The 16,405-nt window shown below is 43.6% G+C and overlaps 3 protein-coding genes across 4 annotated transcripts in view; all 3 read right to left on the bottom strand.

Annotated features, from left to right (window-relative positions):
- phldb1a (pleckstrin homology-like domain, family B, member 1a) overlaps positions 1-525 on the bottom strand; it is a 29,657-nt gene extending 29,132 nt beyond the window's left edge. Inside the window, exon 1 of one of the 2 annotated variants that reach the window (XM_015960883.3) lies at positions 384-525. The gene's annotated coding sequence lies outside the window, so the exon portion shown is untranslated. Of the gene's footprint in view, positions 1-125; positions 325-383 lie in introns of those variants that run through there. The other variant, XM_015960882.3, reaches the window with a different exon arrangement.
- A 1,397-nt stretch (positions 526-1,922) lies between these two features.
- On the bottom strand, positions 1,923-2,874 carry h2ax (H2A.X variant histone). Its single transcript, XM_015960878.3, has one exon. It carries the CDS (start codon positions 2,849-2,851, stop codon positions 2,345-2,347), a length of 507 nt encoding a protein of 168 aa, XP_015816364.3. The 5' UTR covers positions 2,852-2,874; the 3' UTR covers positions 1,923-2,344.
- Positions 2,875-4,800: 1,926 nt separating this feature from the next.
- The window catches only part of c2cd2l (c2cd2 like), a 52,888-nt gene continuing 41,283 nt past the window's right edge, over positions 4,801-16,405 (bottom strand). Inside the window, exons 2-14 of the mRNA XM_015960876.3 lie at positions 12,214-12,309; positions 11,919-12,038; positions 10,470-10,580; positions 9,929-10,042; positions 9,718-9,817; positions 9,512-9,644; positions 9,154-9,218; positions 8,770-8,891; positions 7,795-7,966; positions 6,512-6,613; positions 6,095-6,228; positions 5,468-5,681; positions 4,801-5,189 (exon numbers count right to left, since the gene is read on the bottom strand). Of these exons, the coding sequence (XP_015816362.3) occupies positions 4,936-5,189; positions 5,468-5,681; positions 6,095-6,228; positions 6,512-6,613; positions 7,795-7,966; positions 8,770-8,891; positions 9,154-9,218; positions 9,512-9,644; positions 9,718-9,817; positions 9,929-10,042; positions 10,470-10,580; positions 11,919-12,038; positions 12,214-12,309 (1,737 nt within the window). The 3' untranslated portion in view covers positions 4,801-4,935. The remainder of the gene's footprint in view (positions 5,190-5,467; positions 5,682-6,094; positions 6,229-6,511; positions 6,614-7,794; positions 7,967-8,769; positions 8,892-9,153; positions 9,219-9,511; positions 9,645-9,717; positions 9,818-9,928; positions 10,043-10,469; positions 10,581-11,918; positions 12,039-12,213; positions 12,310-16,405) is intronic.

Raw genomic sequence — 16,405 nt, 5'->3', positions numbered from 1 at the left:
CCGAATAACTCAAAGATGAAAAGATTCAGCATCTTCCATTGAGCCCACTCATCCCTCTGTCACATCTAGCCACAGGTAACACAAGAATGTGTTTCTCTTCTTTAGAAAGTTAAAAACACACTCACCCTGGTTCATGCGCAACTCACACTCCCTCCAGGCAAACACCAAATCACATTGCTAGACGCCTAAGCTCCACAGGCAGCCATCGCTCTCACGCAAAAAGAAAAGCATCCTTCACAAATCTGACCAGGTGACTTCCACCTGCTCCCGTATCAAAGTAAGTCCGCTGGGAGAAAATCAGAACTGGGTCATGTTAGATCTGCATAAACAATGTTTCTGTTGTATCTCTCCACAGCACACACAAATGCTCTGTTTCTAATTACCAAAGCTGGCAAAGAACATTTTCTTTTCCATGGATGGATTCCCTCCAAAATTAAAAACACAAGGCAAGGCACGCTCCCAAAACTTCATGAGAAAATTCCCCCGGTTGTCTCCGGGATGGAATCGTAACGTTCCCTCTGCACGCCTGCAGAGTTGCTTTCAAAGTGAATGTGTTGGTGCATCGCCCTGCCAGGTCCAACCCTCTCCACAGCTTTTTTCCTCCTTCTCTTCCCACTTTTCATTCCTTTCCCCGTTTAAGTCGAAACACAGCTGTGTTTATCACTAAAAAACACTAGATCTCTAGATTTCCCCAGAAGCACATTTTACAGAATGTAAGTTTGACTAAATTTGGTTTGTCCTGGATGCTGCTTCCACATGAACCCTTTAGCCACAAACAGCTGAAAGCAGGCAGAGCGGTGAATTTAAGGTCTGGGTTAACCATCTGGCTTTCTGAGGCCGGATGTTGGTGTTGGACACGTTGTCAAGGCCCGGGTAATTGGTTCAGTTTGCTGCTTTTGCCATCAATAAAACAGCCAAAGCAAATGGAAATGTCTCAGATTTTGCTGTCATTCATCGTCAAACACCATCACCAAAAATGAAATCTGGACCAGACCCTCCGGCTGAAAGGTGCATGAATTCAGGTAAACTGAATTAACCACATCTGTTGGGACACCTACGTATAAACTATTGCTGTCAGATGTGCTGTGTGGACACGATGAAGCTTTCACACATCTGTCGTAGACTTTTCATGTGGAGTAAGAGTATGGAAGAAGACATGGGGAAGAATGAAGCACGTGCAGATCTCACAGGAAGCAGTCAACCTCTGGTGGTAAAACCAGTGAACAACATCCCCACCTTCACCTCAGCAAACATAACACTCCTCATGTCTTCATACACAGCTTCCAGATTTTTCTTTTAATGTTTGAAAGTGATGATTTGGACACGCAGCAGCAGCTCAGGAGGTAGAGTGGGATGTCCAGTAATCAGAAGGTTGTAGGTTTGACCCTTGCTGTCAGAGAATGCTGCTGTTGTGTCCACGGGCAAGACGACTAACCCACCTTGTCTGGTGGTGGTCGGAGGAACCAGTGTACAACAGGCCTCGCCTCTGCCAGTGTTCCCTAGGGCAGCTGTAGCTACACCGGATCTCCATCACCACCAGCGTGAATGTGCGTGCATGGGTGAATGACTGTGTGTGTGTGTGTGTGTGTGTGTGTGGGGGGGGTTGGGGTAAAAGGGCTATACAAATACAGGCAATTTACTACTTTGCAAGTACTATTATTTTTTCTGCAGGGATTCTGAAGTTAGTTTTTATCGGACTGCTCATCACCCCTCAGTCCAGTAAGTTGAGTCAGTGGTACAGGGACAAGAACTGAAAAACGTGTAAAAGAAACCACAGAGGAAGCCATGAATGTTAACACTATCTGCTCGCGTGTTTTTCTCCATGTGCAATAAGGAAACACCTGGAGCTGCTTGAATAGACAGCCGTTAGTACATTTCATTTGAGACTTCACCACCACACAAACACGTTTCCAGGTGACAGATGTTGTCTTGCAGAACTTTTAATGAAACCGTTTTGTTGTGAACAGGCGTTTCACATGATGAAAACATACAGCAGCCCTGAGAACCTGAGTGCAATGCATAACAAATGTTTAGTTGCCAGTGTGTGCAGCTAGCATTGGATCTGGTCAGTTGCAGAAGAGTTGCTACTTTAAATAACATTCAAGGATGAAAAATAAACTCAGGATGAAGATTTTCAAGTGACATTTCAGGCTAACTGGGGAAATTTAGCCTAATCTTGTTTCTTAGCAAAGGATCTAGCCTGAAAGAAATTACCTTAACACAAGCCTTCAATAACCCAAACAAAATATGCTTTGAGCGACATTGATAAACTAGAAAAGTTGCCCTTTCGGTCGGTGGTTGGCCCTTAAAAGGGCCTTTGGGTTCATTGTGGTTAGCCGTGAAGCTAATACTCCTGAGACTGAGAGGACGCCTTCTTTCCCGCCTTGCCGGAGCTGGGTGCTGCCTGGCCGGCCTTCTTGGGCAGGAGGACGGCCTGGATGTTAGGCAACACGCCTCCCTGAGCGATGGTCACGCCACCGAGCAGTTTGTTCAGCTCCTCGTCGTTACGGACAGCCAGCTGAAGGTGGCGAGGAATGATTCGGGTCTTCTTGTTGTCCCGAGCGGCGTTGCCAGCCAGCTCCAGGATCTCGGCGGTGAGATACTCGAGGACCGCAGCCAGGTAAACAGGAGCTCCGGCGCCCACTCTCTCAGCATAGTTTCCCTTGCGGAGGAGACGGTGAACACGGCCCACAGGGAACTGCAGACCGGCGCGGGAGCTGCGGGTCTTCGCCTTGGCGCGGGCCTTAGCACCGGTTTTACCTCTTCCAGACATTGTTGAAGATCTCTTCCACGAATATGATTTCAATGCAGAAAATCGCAAAGTAGAAAGAAAAAAGGCTCGCCGAGCCATATATAAGCCTCCACGTTAGTCCCGCCCCAAACTACTATTGGATGCTAGAGAGAGAAGCTCTCATTTGTTTGGCTTTAGGAGATCAAACGTTCCAGGAAGCCAGTAACTATTGGTTTGGCTGCTCTGGCTCTACACCAATCATCGAGGAGTCTGACCAATAGACAAAGGTAATTGGTTGTTTATTTGTTCACCCAGTTTCACGCGGGTCACGTGTCAGAAGGAAGACCAATAGACGGTCTTCCCTCCAGCTTTAAACGTTTTGGCGCGTTACCGAACGAAAAGTGAACATTTCAAGCGATTTAATGAGTATTGATACAGTAAAGTATTGAATAATGTTGTCAGGGTTTTTGACCAAGATCGAAATGTGGTGACACATGTATCACAATTATACATGAGGACAATTTATTAAAATGCGCAAAATGTGCTTGAAGTAAGCTTACACTGCACAAACTGTGTGAGGGAGGGCCAGCAAGACATGGAAAATTCCACCATCCTCCCCCACTGAGACGAAGCTAATCCTAGGCAGCTCAGCAAATAACCATTTTACTGGTAAAAATATATACCTTTTACAAAAACAAGACCATATTAACTAAGTGCACAATCAACATTAGGGTTGAAAAATAATTTATTTGCAATAAATTACATTTTCAAAATATAACTGGGGCCTCACATCTTGAATTTTACAGCCACTTTTTCAAATTACATTCACATATCACTACATGTATATGTATGTGTGCTTTCAGGCAGGAGAGTGGTTTTGATCTGTTCTGCATTTTTAATTAGTTTGACAGTATTGTCCATACAGTACTGGCTTAATGTTTGGCATGTCCATTTGATAATATTTAATCAGATTAAATATTTATTTAAAAACACAGTAATTGAATAATTGATTTTGGTTGTTATGAGGTCCCAAAATTATTGCAGTTATTTCAAATGAGGTTTTTATAAGAGAAAAAAAATCATATGTACAGTTTTACAATTGGTTCTGATTGCTGCAGCAATTATCATTTTGTGTGTCTAGTTGTTAATATTTTTTTTCCAGCCCTGAGAGCAGTTCCACGTATAAAAAACTCTTAAACTTGGTTCTAATTGCCTGAGCTGAACCCTGACAGTCCAAGTGGATTGAATTAAATATGTTTATGACAATAATTCTCCTAAATACAACATTTTGCTGTTTGTGTAATATAAATTAATCAAATGTGTGACTGTTTGTTGTAAAATATGTTTTCTTAGTGAAGCACTGAGCTGCTGCAACTCAGCTATACCTGATCATTGTAAATCGTTTACCGACATGTTTATTTTTAAAGTTGATAGTCTTTCTTTATTTTTATTTTTTATTTTTTACAGATTAAGCTTATTGCCCAGCACGAGATGCCTGCTGACTGAACTATCAAAATCAAACCATAGTTATGATATTCCACAGAAAATAATTATCACACAAAATTACGATAAATACACCATCTTCTCTGCTTTTTATGCGATTAAACATGAATTTTAAAAGTAATTTTTAAGTAATCACAAATAAACAACACATTTTAACAGAGAAAGTTATATTAACTTACTTAAAGGTCTTCAAAATTAAATTTGCATAGAAAAGAATGCCAACGTCACTATTTTACAGTGCAATGCAGCGAGGATGACTTGTTTTGGGTTGATGAAATAAATAATATGGTTTATAAATCACACAGAATAATAAATTATCATTTTACACCCAACAAAATTTTACATGTGCTGTAAAAAAACAAATAAAGCATCAGTCCAAAGTGCATTTACATCATTAGTCTGAGTATATCCACCACCGATTCTGATCAAACCCTCTAGTGTGTGTTAGGAGTGTTTCATCGTAGTGACTTCCTTCTCACCAAGCAGCACGATTTTGTCTCCTCAAACAAACAAAAAGAGTTCATCATCACATTTGAGATCCAGCATTGCTGTCACAGGACTTCTGTGTTGAAGGTGCAATTCCTTGTTTCTAGACAGGATCCCTCCCAGCGGCATCCTTAGAAGTGTGGGTGACAGCCCACAGTGTGTGTTCAGCGATTCCAGCAGCTCCTTTTGAGCTACAACGACCTTCGTGATATCGATCAGTTCTCCACTGAACTTGCTCCTCCGTTCGTAGAAGCAGCTTTGCCTTTTGACTTGCCAGACGAGCGTAAGGAGAAGCGTTTGATGAGACGCCGCGAGAAGCTGCCAGACTTTTTACGGATGCTGCTTGCAGCTGGAGCAGCGAAGTTGTTGCCAATGTTGGAGATGTCCTCGTGGGACTGGCTGAGGCAAGGCTCCTTCTCTCGATGCTTTCTACGAAACAAAAGCTTCGAGCCGCTCTGGAGAAAGCCCACTGCAGAAAGCAGGTACATCACTTTATCTACTGATTATATGACATCACCATTTATCCAATGTAAAGCAATCATTGTGAAAACCACCAGGGGGCAGCATCAGCACAGTGATCCTTAGAAGTTATGTAACGCTGTTCAGTTTGTAGTGACACTTTGAAATTATGCTTTATTGACAAAAAACAATATGCAAAATAAATCTATTTAAATTAATACATTTAGCAAACATCTGCATGGAGTTTTTAATTCCTGCTCTATGTCAACAATGAGCAAACATTATTACCTTTATGATCCTTCAGGCTGCGGGTTTCCAAGGCACCAGCAGAACCAGTATCAGACTCTACATCGTCCACAGACGGACGCTCCGACACCTCAGAGGGAGTGGTTTCATCCGGGTCCTGGTGATGACCTCCCCTGTAATGGTTGCCGTGCATGGCTGCATCCATGGATGCTGCGTAGCCGCTTGACAACGCACAGTGATCCTCAGTGAGTGGAACCTGATATGCAACAAACATCAAATCATTTATTATGTATGAAGACAGGAAGCTTGTTTAAGGTCTGCTCTCATGATAATCAGTTTCTTTAGTTTTACTAATAAAAGCAGACGCTTCCAGTGGCTTCTGTGTCAAGGGCACCAACTTCACACACACACACACAGACACACACGGGGTTTCTACAAATTTTCTTCCAACAATCAGGTCAGTAGACTCGTTCTACTAGTGTAGTAGGGCGCTGTGATGCGAGACTAAATTTAGATCACACTCCTCTCGCCTGCGTCCATGTGAGTATTTTATATCCTTATCAGACTTCACTTCCAACATCTCAAAGGGCTACAAAGAATCATAACGGCTCATCGCTAAAAGGTAGAGATGTTTCATGTGTAATTCTGGAAGGAACAGCGTCCTCTGACCTTTGACACTCCGGATATGATTAGTGTGCTCCGTTTTGTTGGGGTCTTCCTTGCTGTTTTGGACGCCGACTCTGTCAGCTGCCGAATGGCCGTCTCCGCGACGGGATCCAGGCCGTTAGAGAGCCGACTGCTCTCTGTGCAGCAAAAACACAAATATGGAAATCAGGGCTGCTTGTTCGATCCAGTTGCTCAAAAACACGATCAAGCTGAGCTTTCTGACACTTCACAACCTTTAAAAAAAGCATATTTTATTGTTTTTTTGTATTCTGTGGGTTTGGGTAGAGCAGCACTCGCTCAGAGGGAATTAAGGGTGCCTAATAGTGCTTTCCTCTCCACTCAGGTTACACGGCTGCTCGCCGCTTATCCTGCTTTGCATCTGTTTTGTGAAACAATGTCGGGTTTTTAGTCTGGACTCACTACTCGGGTTGGGGCTGCCGCTGCCGTCCCGGTCATCAGACACCACGGTGGCTTTGCTTTCATTCACCTCCACTTTGGATGAAGAAGACAAGGGCGAGTCACCTGAAACGGCATGAACATTTGACATCACTCTAACACTTAATACAACAAGGGTCCTTTTATTAACGTTACTTAGTGCATTATTAACAGGTGTGTACACAAGTGGTCCGCAGGTGCGCATGCGCTGTCAAAATAAACAATGTGCACTTGAAAAAAAGCGGCAGCACGCATTTGCGCACCAAAGATTTTGTGGAGGAAGAAAGACATTTCTGGAGCATTTTAAAAATGTCCTTTAAGTAATTATTTTGGTGTTCCTCCGCCTCCAAAAAAACGTCAGACTGAGTCGGAACCGCAAAAGAAAAGAGTATTTGCGGAGAAGAGGCTGCAGGAGGTCGGCTGGCTTCAAACAAACAATGAACGCACAGAGACGTGATGCAGATTATGCCGTGAAAATCCCACCCTGGCAGACAAAAACGGCGCCTTTTACATAGGCACTGAAAACTTCAATCATCCAGCGTTTGATAAACATACTAACAGCAGACAACATCAGAAAGTTGTCCTCTGCTGTGTGTGAACTGGAGGAAGCCAGTCGGGATAGTGAGGAGGAGGATGATGAGGATGATGAGAGTCTGTAGAAATAAAAACGGCATTTATGCCATTTAAAAAACTTCAGTGCTCTGAAATAGGAATTTTGTTAAATGCTTTAAAATTAATTTTATTTGATTTTTGTTATCACAAAAGCAGCTGTTTGCACTTTGTGTTCTACATTCAGACAATTCAGTCATGTTATTTTAAAATGAGAAGTTTTTAATATGTACCTGTTGTACTTAATGTTTTTAGTCAAAATTAAAATATGTTGCATCATCAACGCGTTACTCTGTTTTGTTTCTATTGTGAGTTGGGTTAATTATTAAGTGCATTTAAAAATGTGAGGACCAAGCAACAACCATAGGTTCTCCCCTGAGTACCAACCCAAAAATATTATGTGCACCCCTGATTATTAAGCATTATTGTTAACTATTAAGTGTCCTTAAGGTTAGAACAAAGGGCCTTGGGTGTCTGCTTAGTAATGCATTATATAATATTAACATTATTATTATTAAGCAGTTGTTAATACTTAATTAAATAGTTTATTAAAGCTCAATAATGCACTAATTAATGTTAATAAAGGAAACCTTATTGTAAAGTGTTACCTTTGTATCACCCCGCCAAAATAAAATACCTAATCGTGTAGATTTATTCACCTGGGCTGTGGTCGAGTTTAACTCGGGACTGGACCGTGGTAACCGTGGTGACGATGGTTCCATCCGGCATGACGGTGCGATCCACGTCTACTTTCTTTGTGGGGGTGAGCGAGGAGCGGATTGGCAAAGCATCGTGGGAAGTGCGAAGCTCCTCGGTTTCAAGATACAGCAACTGGTAGAGTGAGAGCAGCAAACAATGTGGTTCTTCACAGATGGAATAGTTATGTTTTTTCTAAAGAAAAAACTAAGGTAATACAACTGTTTAATGTTTCTATTGACGACATTAAGAAGTTTTTAACACATTAACCAATTCATTTAAAAGTGGGGGTTTAGTGATTTAACTAACTTCACATGGGACAGCACTCTGCCGCCCCCTGTTGACCAGAAACAACACTTAACAGTTTGGTGGGCAGGTGCCCTAGGGGGTGCTCTTTACCTGCATAATGGCTGTTAGCTATGTTCTGTGCCGGTAGCTAATTTAAAGGCTAGCAGTTAGCTTTATCACTTTGCCGACTGTCAATAAAAAAAACACAATTAGAAAAAAAGATGTTTGCTTTTTTGTCTGCATCATGGCGGAGCCCCGAAGTAAAAGTCACAGAATTATGACTTTGAGACAAAGAGCTAAACCCGAGTGAACATTGGCACGGCCTGCGACAGAGCTAAAGTAGGCTATGAAATCACAGACTGATGGTGACCTGCCTTTGTTGCTGCTAGACTTGTAAGTATTAATACTTTTTGTCCAACAGTGTGGATCCTTTTACTTCGTGGCTCATGTTAGTGTTGCTAGCACTAGCTACAGGGTTGTTTATGGCCGTTGAAATTTCCCCCAGCAGGACGGAGAAGCTGAAAACAGCTGGGTGTCATTTTAAATTCCAGTTATTTTGTTTACAGTCCTGTAGTGAAGTGATTCACAGCTTAGGAATGGCTCAGAACACTTTCTCAAGTTCCAGAGTTGTAAGTCATGTAGCTTCTCACCTCAGCTGTGATGGTGGCATCTGGTGCTGATCCATGACCAGGGTTTATGAACACAACATGCTGGCCTGTGGGGATTTTGTTTTGAAGGTTCAAAGCGATGGATGCGTGGCCCGGAAGAAACTCTGTCAGAATTCAGCATAAAAGCAAAAATCTGATCAAAAACAAGCAAGTAAATTCCAGCTCAACACATTTCCACACACTGCTGCCACTGTGCACTTTGACCATATTTCTAAAGGCCGTTTAGGGAGCAGCTGACACCAAAGACCATTACAGTGGGTCTGCCAGCAGTGCATTTCAGGCATGGTGATTTTGCTTAAGCAATCTAAATGATGTTGCTGATCAGGTTAGTAGACAGCAGCGGATTGGTACTGGGCCAGGTCTTACGTTCTCTTGTGCCGCTCCGCTCCACGAGCCTTATTCTGAGCTCTGTGGTTTCAGGGTTCAGCTCCCTGGAAATACAGACAACAAGCATGTCAGGAAAAGTGAAAGCTCAGTGAGTAGGTCTAAAAAAACAGTTGAGCAACATGCATTCATGCATATGTGGCAGTCAAAAAGAAAAACACTGATGAATACATTCATTATGATTACTGCTGTGTATGAGTGTGTTTTCAGCAGATTTGACCCACTGACTGTAAATCGTTTAATCGGATCTTTTTGAAATAATCAGACCTGTTCACATTGTGTGTCTCATCGGACTGAAAACCTTTATTCTGCCACTTTAAAGTCATGTGGTCACCCTTACAGTGTCATCTCTTCACTCCATTCTAGGACAGTGTTGGTGTTGGTGCACACCGGCAGGAAGCAGGTTTTCCTTTCTGCAGAAGGTTGGTCCAGGCTGAGGATGCAGCAAAGCTCTCCTGATCTGGACCACTGACCTGAGAACGACACTAAAGTCAACGAGACCCCGGATCTGAGGAAATGATCTGATGCTGAGGGAGAACATCTGACCTTTACTTAAGGTCACCCTGAGCTGCCGGAGGAGGAGGCGTCTCACCAAGACGCTGTGGGAAGTGGCGTTCACTCCCACTGAGAGGTGGTCCACAGGAGACTGGGGGAGATGATGACAGAGATCTCAGTTTTATCTGTTTAAGCCACTTCTTCTTTTACCACACTCAGCGGCATCCAGCCCTTAAACACTAGAAGTGCAAACATTCCTCACCAAACTGACAGAAGCAGAAGTCTTGAGGTTTAGCACCATGGCTGGCTGAGTGCTGAAGAGGGTGTCTTCTATCATTCCTTTGATCGTTTCGAGGTCTGCCTCTGCCTCAGCACCCTGACAAGAACAGAACAGCAGCTGGTTGCTATCTGGTGATGCACCAAACTGAGCATATGGAACTACAAAACGATTATTTCACACCGTTGTGTTCTAATTAATGTTTGAATCCCAGAATGTTTGAAAATAAATCGGATGCTTAATTCTACTTTTTTTCTCTTGTTGCCTCTGACAGCTGAGGGATGCACGTGTGTGTAACATTATGATCCGCATGTCCTCGGACTCACGATAGGTTAAATGGGCTGAAGACTGACTCACATTCTTCATTAAGGGTTGTCAGAGACTTTAAGAGAGTATGAGCAGAAGAACACAATGGTTTGCATGTGAGCTGGATTTCTGCACACTTTCAAAAAGACTGAGCAGATTCAGAAAGGACACTTGGACTGATTGCAGACAGAACAGATCAGTCAACATCAGCTGTTCTCACCTGCCTCTGCAGCTTACACGGGGACACCGTCAGGGTGAAGGACGGCTGCTTGGACAGAGTCCAAGATATCAGCAGACCCTCGTCCTCCACCTCCTTGAGGAGCACCTCCACCTGATGGAGACACAGTATGGGTACAACCCACTTAAACATCTGCAATTTCAGAAAAAATTAAACATCTGACTACTACTACTACTACTACTAAACTTTATTTATATAGCGCCTTCACATGGCCCAAGGACCAAACAAAGCGCTGCACAACAGAAATGAACATAAATAAAAACATATAAAACCATTTAAAAACCAACAAAAACATGTAGATAAAATCTAGGTGGGGGAGGAAAAAGTGCAAAGCTACCCGTTAATGAGGTTCCTCTTGAGTAAAAGCCAAAGAATGAAAGTGTGTTTTCAGACGGCTCTTAAATTGCCGAGCGTGGTGGCCTGTTTGACACATGTAGGTAGCTCATTCCAGAGCCTCGGCCCCAGTATGAAGAAAGCACGACACCCCCCGCCCCGCCCCGAGATTACAGTCTGTGTTTGGGAACAACCAACAGTCCTTGCTGTGCTGACCGAAGGTTCCTTGAGGGAACATAAGGATGGATCAGATCCGATAGATATCGTGGAGCCAACTCATTTAAACATTTAAAAACAAACACCAGCACGTTAAATGAAATTCTAAAGGAAACTGGAAGCCAGTGTAGGGATGTCAAGACAGGCGTGATGTGTTCAGATCTCCTGGTACCAGTTAGTAACCTGGCTGCCACATTTTGGACCTTCTGTAGTTTCACTATGGAGGCCTGCTTGATGCCTGCATAAAGCAAGTTACAGTAGTCCAGTCTGGTGGTAATGAAGGCGTGAATGACAGTTTCCAGATGTTTGCGTGAAAGAAACGGCTTAATCCTAGCTATTCTCCTGAGATGGAAGTAGCAGATCTGATTGTTCCATTCACCTGGCTGTCCAGTCTGAGCTCCACATCCAACTTCACCCCCAGATTGGTGACCACAGCCTTCTCAAAAAGTGCTAATAGAGGAGAGTTAATCCCTTGGGCACATCCATGTGTGTTTTTCGAGCCGAAAAGGATAGTCTCAGTTTTTTCTGGATGAAGAACAGAAAATTCTGAGCCATCCATAATTTGACCTCCTCCAAGCAGTCCAAGAGTGGTTTAAAAGAACTTGAGTTATACTGGTAGGTAGATAGATCTGACAAACATCCGCATACAGGTGAAACTTGACGTTGTGCCAACGAAACAAGTCACCCAGCAGCAGCAGCTATAGGGAAAGGAGGAGGGGCCCAGGACGGATCCCTGAGGCACTCCACACTGCAAATCAGCAGTATCAGATAAACAGTCCCCCAGTCTTACACAAAAATCTGGCATCATCACACGGCTGAGAGAGACAACGACAATCGGACATTTTTACATGTTAATAAGACCAAAGTGTCGGGCGTCGGTACCTCTGCCATCATAGGTGCAGTAGTGATGTGGTAGGTGTCCATGGAAACAGCAGCAGGTGACTGCTGGGTGACCGTCACAGGGAACGTCAGCGTGTCTACCCAACAGTTACAGAACAACACCTGCAGAAACAAGACAACCATCATCAGCTCAGCGTCTCAACGACAAATACAAATAAGTAATTATAATAAAAAAAATATTTGATTCTAAAGTATTTTAAATGAAAATAAAAGACACAGATCATCTTAGCTGCTGTTTAATCTCCTGACAAGAGGTTAAATGAATTAGTTTTCTTACGGTCCTGTTTGGTGACTGGTCTGTGCAGGTCACACTATCTATCGCAGAAGCAGCGGTGAGCTGGAGGCTGCTGTCAAAAGTGATCTGGAGGGAGCTCTGGGGAAATCAGAGGAAAGAAAAAATGTCCTAAATATAACACGAAAAAGACCAAACACACTCGGGCTAGCACGAGACAGGATTATGGGATGCCCTGTAATACAAAAGACTAAAATGGTTTTCAAGTGGACTTTACAACATCGATCTTTGATGTAGTAAGACGTCGTGATGACACTAACTTCTGCCACCAAAGAGGAACACAAATGATGAAAGTCCAGGCAGCTTTGTGGATTAGTGCACTCAGATGAATGCTGCTGGAGGTTATTGGCACAAAACATTACAACATATGTTTATCCCAGGGGTAGTGAGGAGGAAGTAATACCAGTCTGTGTGCTATGGCGGTCGTTGGCCTTTTATTACATTTCCTCTGATTAAAGCTGCACAGACGACCCGGGTCATTAATAAAGCATCCATTATCAAAACTGCATCCGGTGATGCTTGGTTAGGCTGGCAGCAGGGCAATGTTTCCTGTGAGAGAGACAAGGGCTGGAGGATTTCCATCTCTGAAGAGTGATCAGAAACACCGTTGGCCACCGCCTCTCACTGCCTGCCAAAGAATCTGTTCAACTGGACGGCTTCAGCCGACTCAAGAAACAGAATATTTTATTGTCAGAGAGTAGGTTTCTCTGGGCCCATTCTGCATCAAACACAGTGGTGGAGGTGGGGCAGGGGTGGGGGAATGATATAACAAAGTTTGTGGTGTGTGTCTGAGTGTGTTTGTGTCCTGGCCAGAGGCCAAATGCAACGCTGCATGCTGTCATAGGGTCCCCGGAGCAACACGGCAGTCACATGATTACAGCCTACAACTGGCTGTGTTTTCTTCAGCTGACTGGTCCATTATTTCACCTCAGAGTGCAGCCAAATGCCACGTGAATTCAGGTATCACCCCAACGAAGCGGGGGGTCTAATTACTAAAGGTTAAAGCGCTGCAGCTGACAAATCTGCAACAAAAATCTGAAGTTGTTTCATCAGCACGAAGGAGTAAGTGCTGATGAAGTGAAAATGTGAGGAAACACGTGGGTAAAGACCCAAAAACAGACATCTTAGCCACAAAAACACCCTAAAACGCACACGGATCAGAATGCATTTATAATAAACACATTTCTGTTTAGGATACACAACTGCTGTCCTGCCAAGATGGATCAAATGAAATTTGTCCTGAGGGTCACCAGAGTGTCACTCCCACGGCGGACTGATGGGCCTTCTGTTTGGTTTGTGAGCTGAACTCCTTAAAGACCAATGCAGCATCCTTTTTATAATCCCTCTATTGTCTAAACCCACATCTCTCCATGTGTATCTGCAGGGAACCAGAAGCGCTTCTAGACCACAGCACAGTTAACAGACATCTATCAACCAGCAGCAAGCTGAATCACCAACAACCCTCACACATCCACCAAAACGTTCAAAAGGAACTTCAAACAACTCACAACAGCACTAAAGTCTTTTAACCCTCCCACTGTCTTCAGGGGTGAGGAGTGAGCATCACCTCACCCCTGCCACGTGGACCTCAAGGGATAAACCATCAACCCTGCTCAATGGTCAACTTTCCTGGCGGGGTCACCCATGAAGAGAGTGGGAGGGTTAAAAAAATATAAAATTTAAAAAACTGTTTAATTCATCTCCAAGCATAGACTCGGCCTTGTTGTTATGAAATTAGAGGGATCCATTTCTTTTCTACTGGGGGTGGTGAGGTGGTTTGTTTTATAAATAGCCTTAACTTTTTTACTGAACTCCATTTTTGTGTATGTGTGTGAAGGTGCCTAGATTTTCTGCATGCCTCTTCAGCGTGTGTGACTTTCAGTTAAGTGTGTATGTGAAGGGCAAGTCTCCAGAGGGCATTCGTATCGTAGCATCATGTCAGGTTTGTCAGCATGGCACCCCCTGGGTCCAGCTGGCTAGCTAAAGCATGTGGGTCAGCCAAAAATACATCATCCCTCTGGCTTCCAATGACCCTTTTGGATGAATCCTTTACTGCAGTTTTCTGAAGTGCAGGCTATAGCATTAAATGGTCAATTTGTAGCAATCCGTTTGTTGTTGGAGGAACAAATGTGTACATCATGCACAGGTTACAAATGGTGTTCAGACCTAAACACACAAGAGCTACAATGTAATGGTAGAAATAAAAACCAAAGAACAGATTTTCTGTCAGTAAATGTTAAAGTAAAACTAAAATCTACACTAATGGAGCGACATGAATGGCCTCATTTGTGACCCAAAGGTCACACATCCTCAGCTGGGTCAAGCTGTCCTGGCTGTACTTCTATCTACAGATTATCCATCACAGGAGACGCGAAGTCTGCTGTAAACCATCTTTAATCTGACTGCCTGTATCTGGCTGCTGTTCCATCCGCAAGATGAAGGACACTTCAAGATTTTAAAGAATCGTTTTTCATAAACTCTTTTCACTGTCTATTACAAGGTTCATAAATATTCATCAAGGTTCATTATAAATGTATTTAATTACTGAAATGAATTATTATTCTTTGGTTAATAATTATTATTTATGATAATCAGTAGGGCTGCAACAACGAATCGATAAATTCGATGAAAATCGATTACTAAAAGTGTTGGCAACGAATTGCGTCATCGGTTCGTTGTGTCGCACAACTCTTCCAAAAGCGCAGACCAGAGCAAGTCAGATCAGCGCGAGGGAGAGCCGCAGATCAGCAAGAGGGAGAGCCGGCAGATCAGCGCGAGGGAGAGCCGCAGATCAGCGCGAGGGAGAGCCGGCAGATCAGCGCGAGGGAGAGCCGGTACCGGCAGATCAGCGCGAGGGAGAGCCGGTATCGGCAGATCAGCGCGAGGGAGAGCCGGCAGATCAGCGCGAGGGAGAGCCGGCAGATCAGCGCGAGGGAGAGCCGGTATCGGCAGATCAGCGCGAGGGAGAGCCGGTATCGGCAGATCAGCGCGAGGGAGAGCCGGTACCGGCAGATCAGCGCGAGGGAGAGCCTGCAGACTTGCGCTGCTGCGAACCGGTTCCGCATTGTTGCGCAGCGATCCAGGCAGCTGCTTCCAGCGCATGGTCCATTCTCAAGACGCAACCAAAAAACTATAATTAGCACACGATCGTTCTTGTCTGCTCATGTTCTCTATTTTCTATCTTATTTGCCTGAAGCGCGCTACTGCGGAGCTCATCACCTGTGCTGTGGTGATGTCACCTCACGCAGCATCGAAAACGCGCTCTGCGCTTTTCGGTCAGGAGATCCCTTTGACCTGCTCAAAAGTAACTGATGAGGTGAAAAGGTAAGAATCCAGGCAACAGATTTTCTGGAGAATTATGAGGAGATGCAGGAAGATGAGAGACAGACAGGACAGGAAAATAGTTAAATAAAAACAAGAAAACAAAACAAAGTGTTGAAAAGTAAAATGTAGGTAGATTTATCTCCACTACAAGTTTTTACCAGAAAAAACTATAAGTTATACACATGTCATATTTATACATCTGATACAATTCAGATCACCTTCAAAACTCAGTCACACACCCAGGGCCGTTTCAAGACATTTTGGGGGCCAAGGCAAAATGCCCCCCCCCCCACCCCCCCCCCCCCATAACTGGGCTCCCCAGAAGCCTCTGTGTAATTCACCCTCTCCAGTAGTGTTAGTTATACGGTGTTTATAAAAGCCCCTCAGACATTACTGACATGTTCTAATATTATCAGATGAAAAACTAAATTATCAGACATGCTGTCTCATCTGCTTCTTTTCTAAACTTTCAAAAAGTAACAAAACCATTTGAAAGCCACTATTTGTGGATTCTCTGAAAGTTTCCATGGAGTGTGTGACAACTTATTTTTTCATTGATCCTATCGTCTAATCTCACAGCTGAAACAAGCATCCTTAATAATCTGTGCACAGGAAGCTTACCGATGCTGTAGTAAAACAAAAGGTATAATAATTTATTATTAATAAAACCTTGTTGCAGCACTAAAGCATAAAAATGAGATTTTGCATTAAATATGCAAAATATTTACATATGAATTGTTTTAGAGCCCTTTTATTGGCAGAATCTGATATTAATTTAGTTCTTACAAAAAATGGGTCCCAACATGGTTTGTGTGGCGTTGCCATAGTGTGACGTCATAGGCACAGATCCCCT

The sequence above is a fragment of the Nothobranchius furzeri genome, chromosome 10 (assembly GCF_043380555.1).
Source record: "Nothobranchius furzeri strain GRZ-AD chromosome 10, NfurGRZ-RIMD1, whole genome shotgun sequence".
Lineage (NCBI taxonomy): Eukaryota > Metazoa > Chordata > Actinopteri > Cyprinodontiformes > Nothobranchiidae > Nothobranchius > Nothobranchius furzeri.
Note: the sequence above shows the minus strand (reverse complement) of the source record. Positions and strands in the feature narration are given on the sequence as shown.

Bases quoted from the DNA above. Each gene is read 5' to 3' on its own strand.
- h2ax (XM_015960878.3), bottom strand. From the start codon at position 2,851: ATGGCTCGGCGAGCCTTTTTTCTTTCTACTTTGCGATTTTCTGCATTG.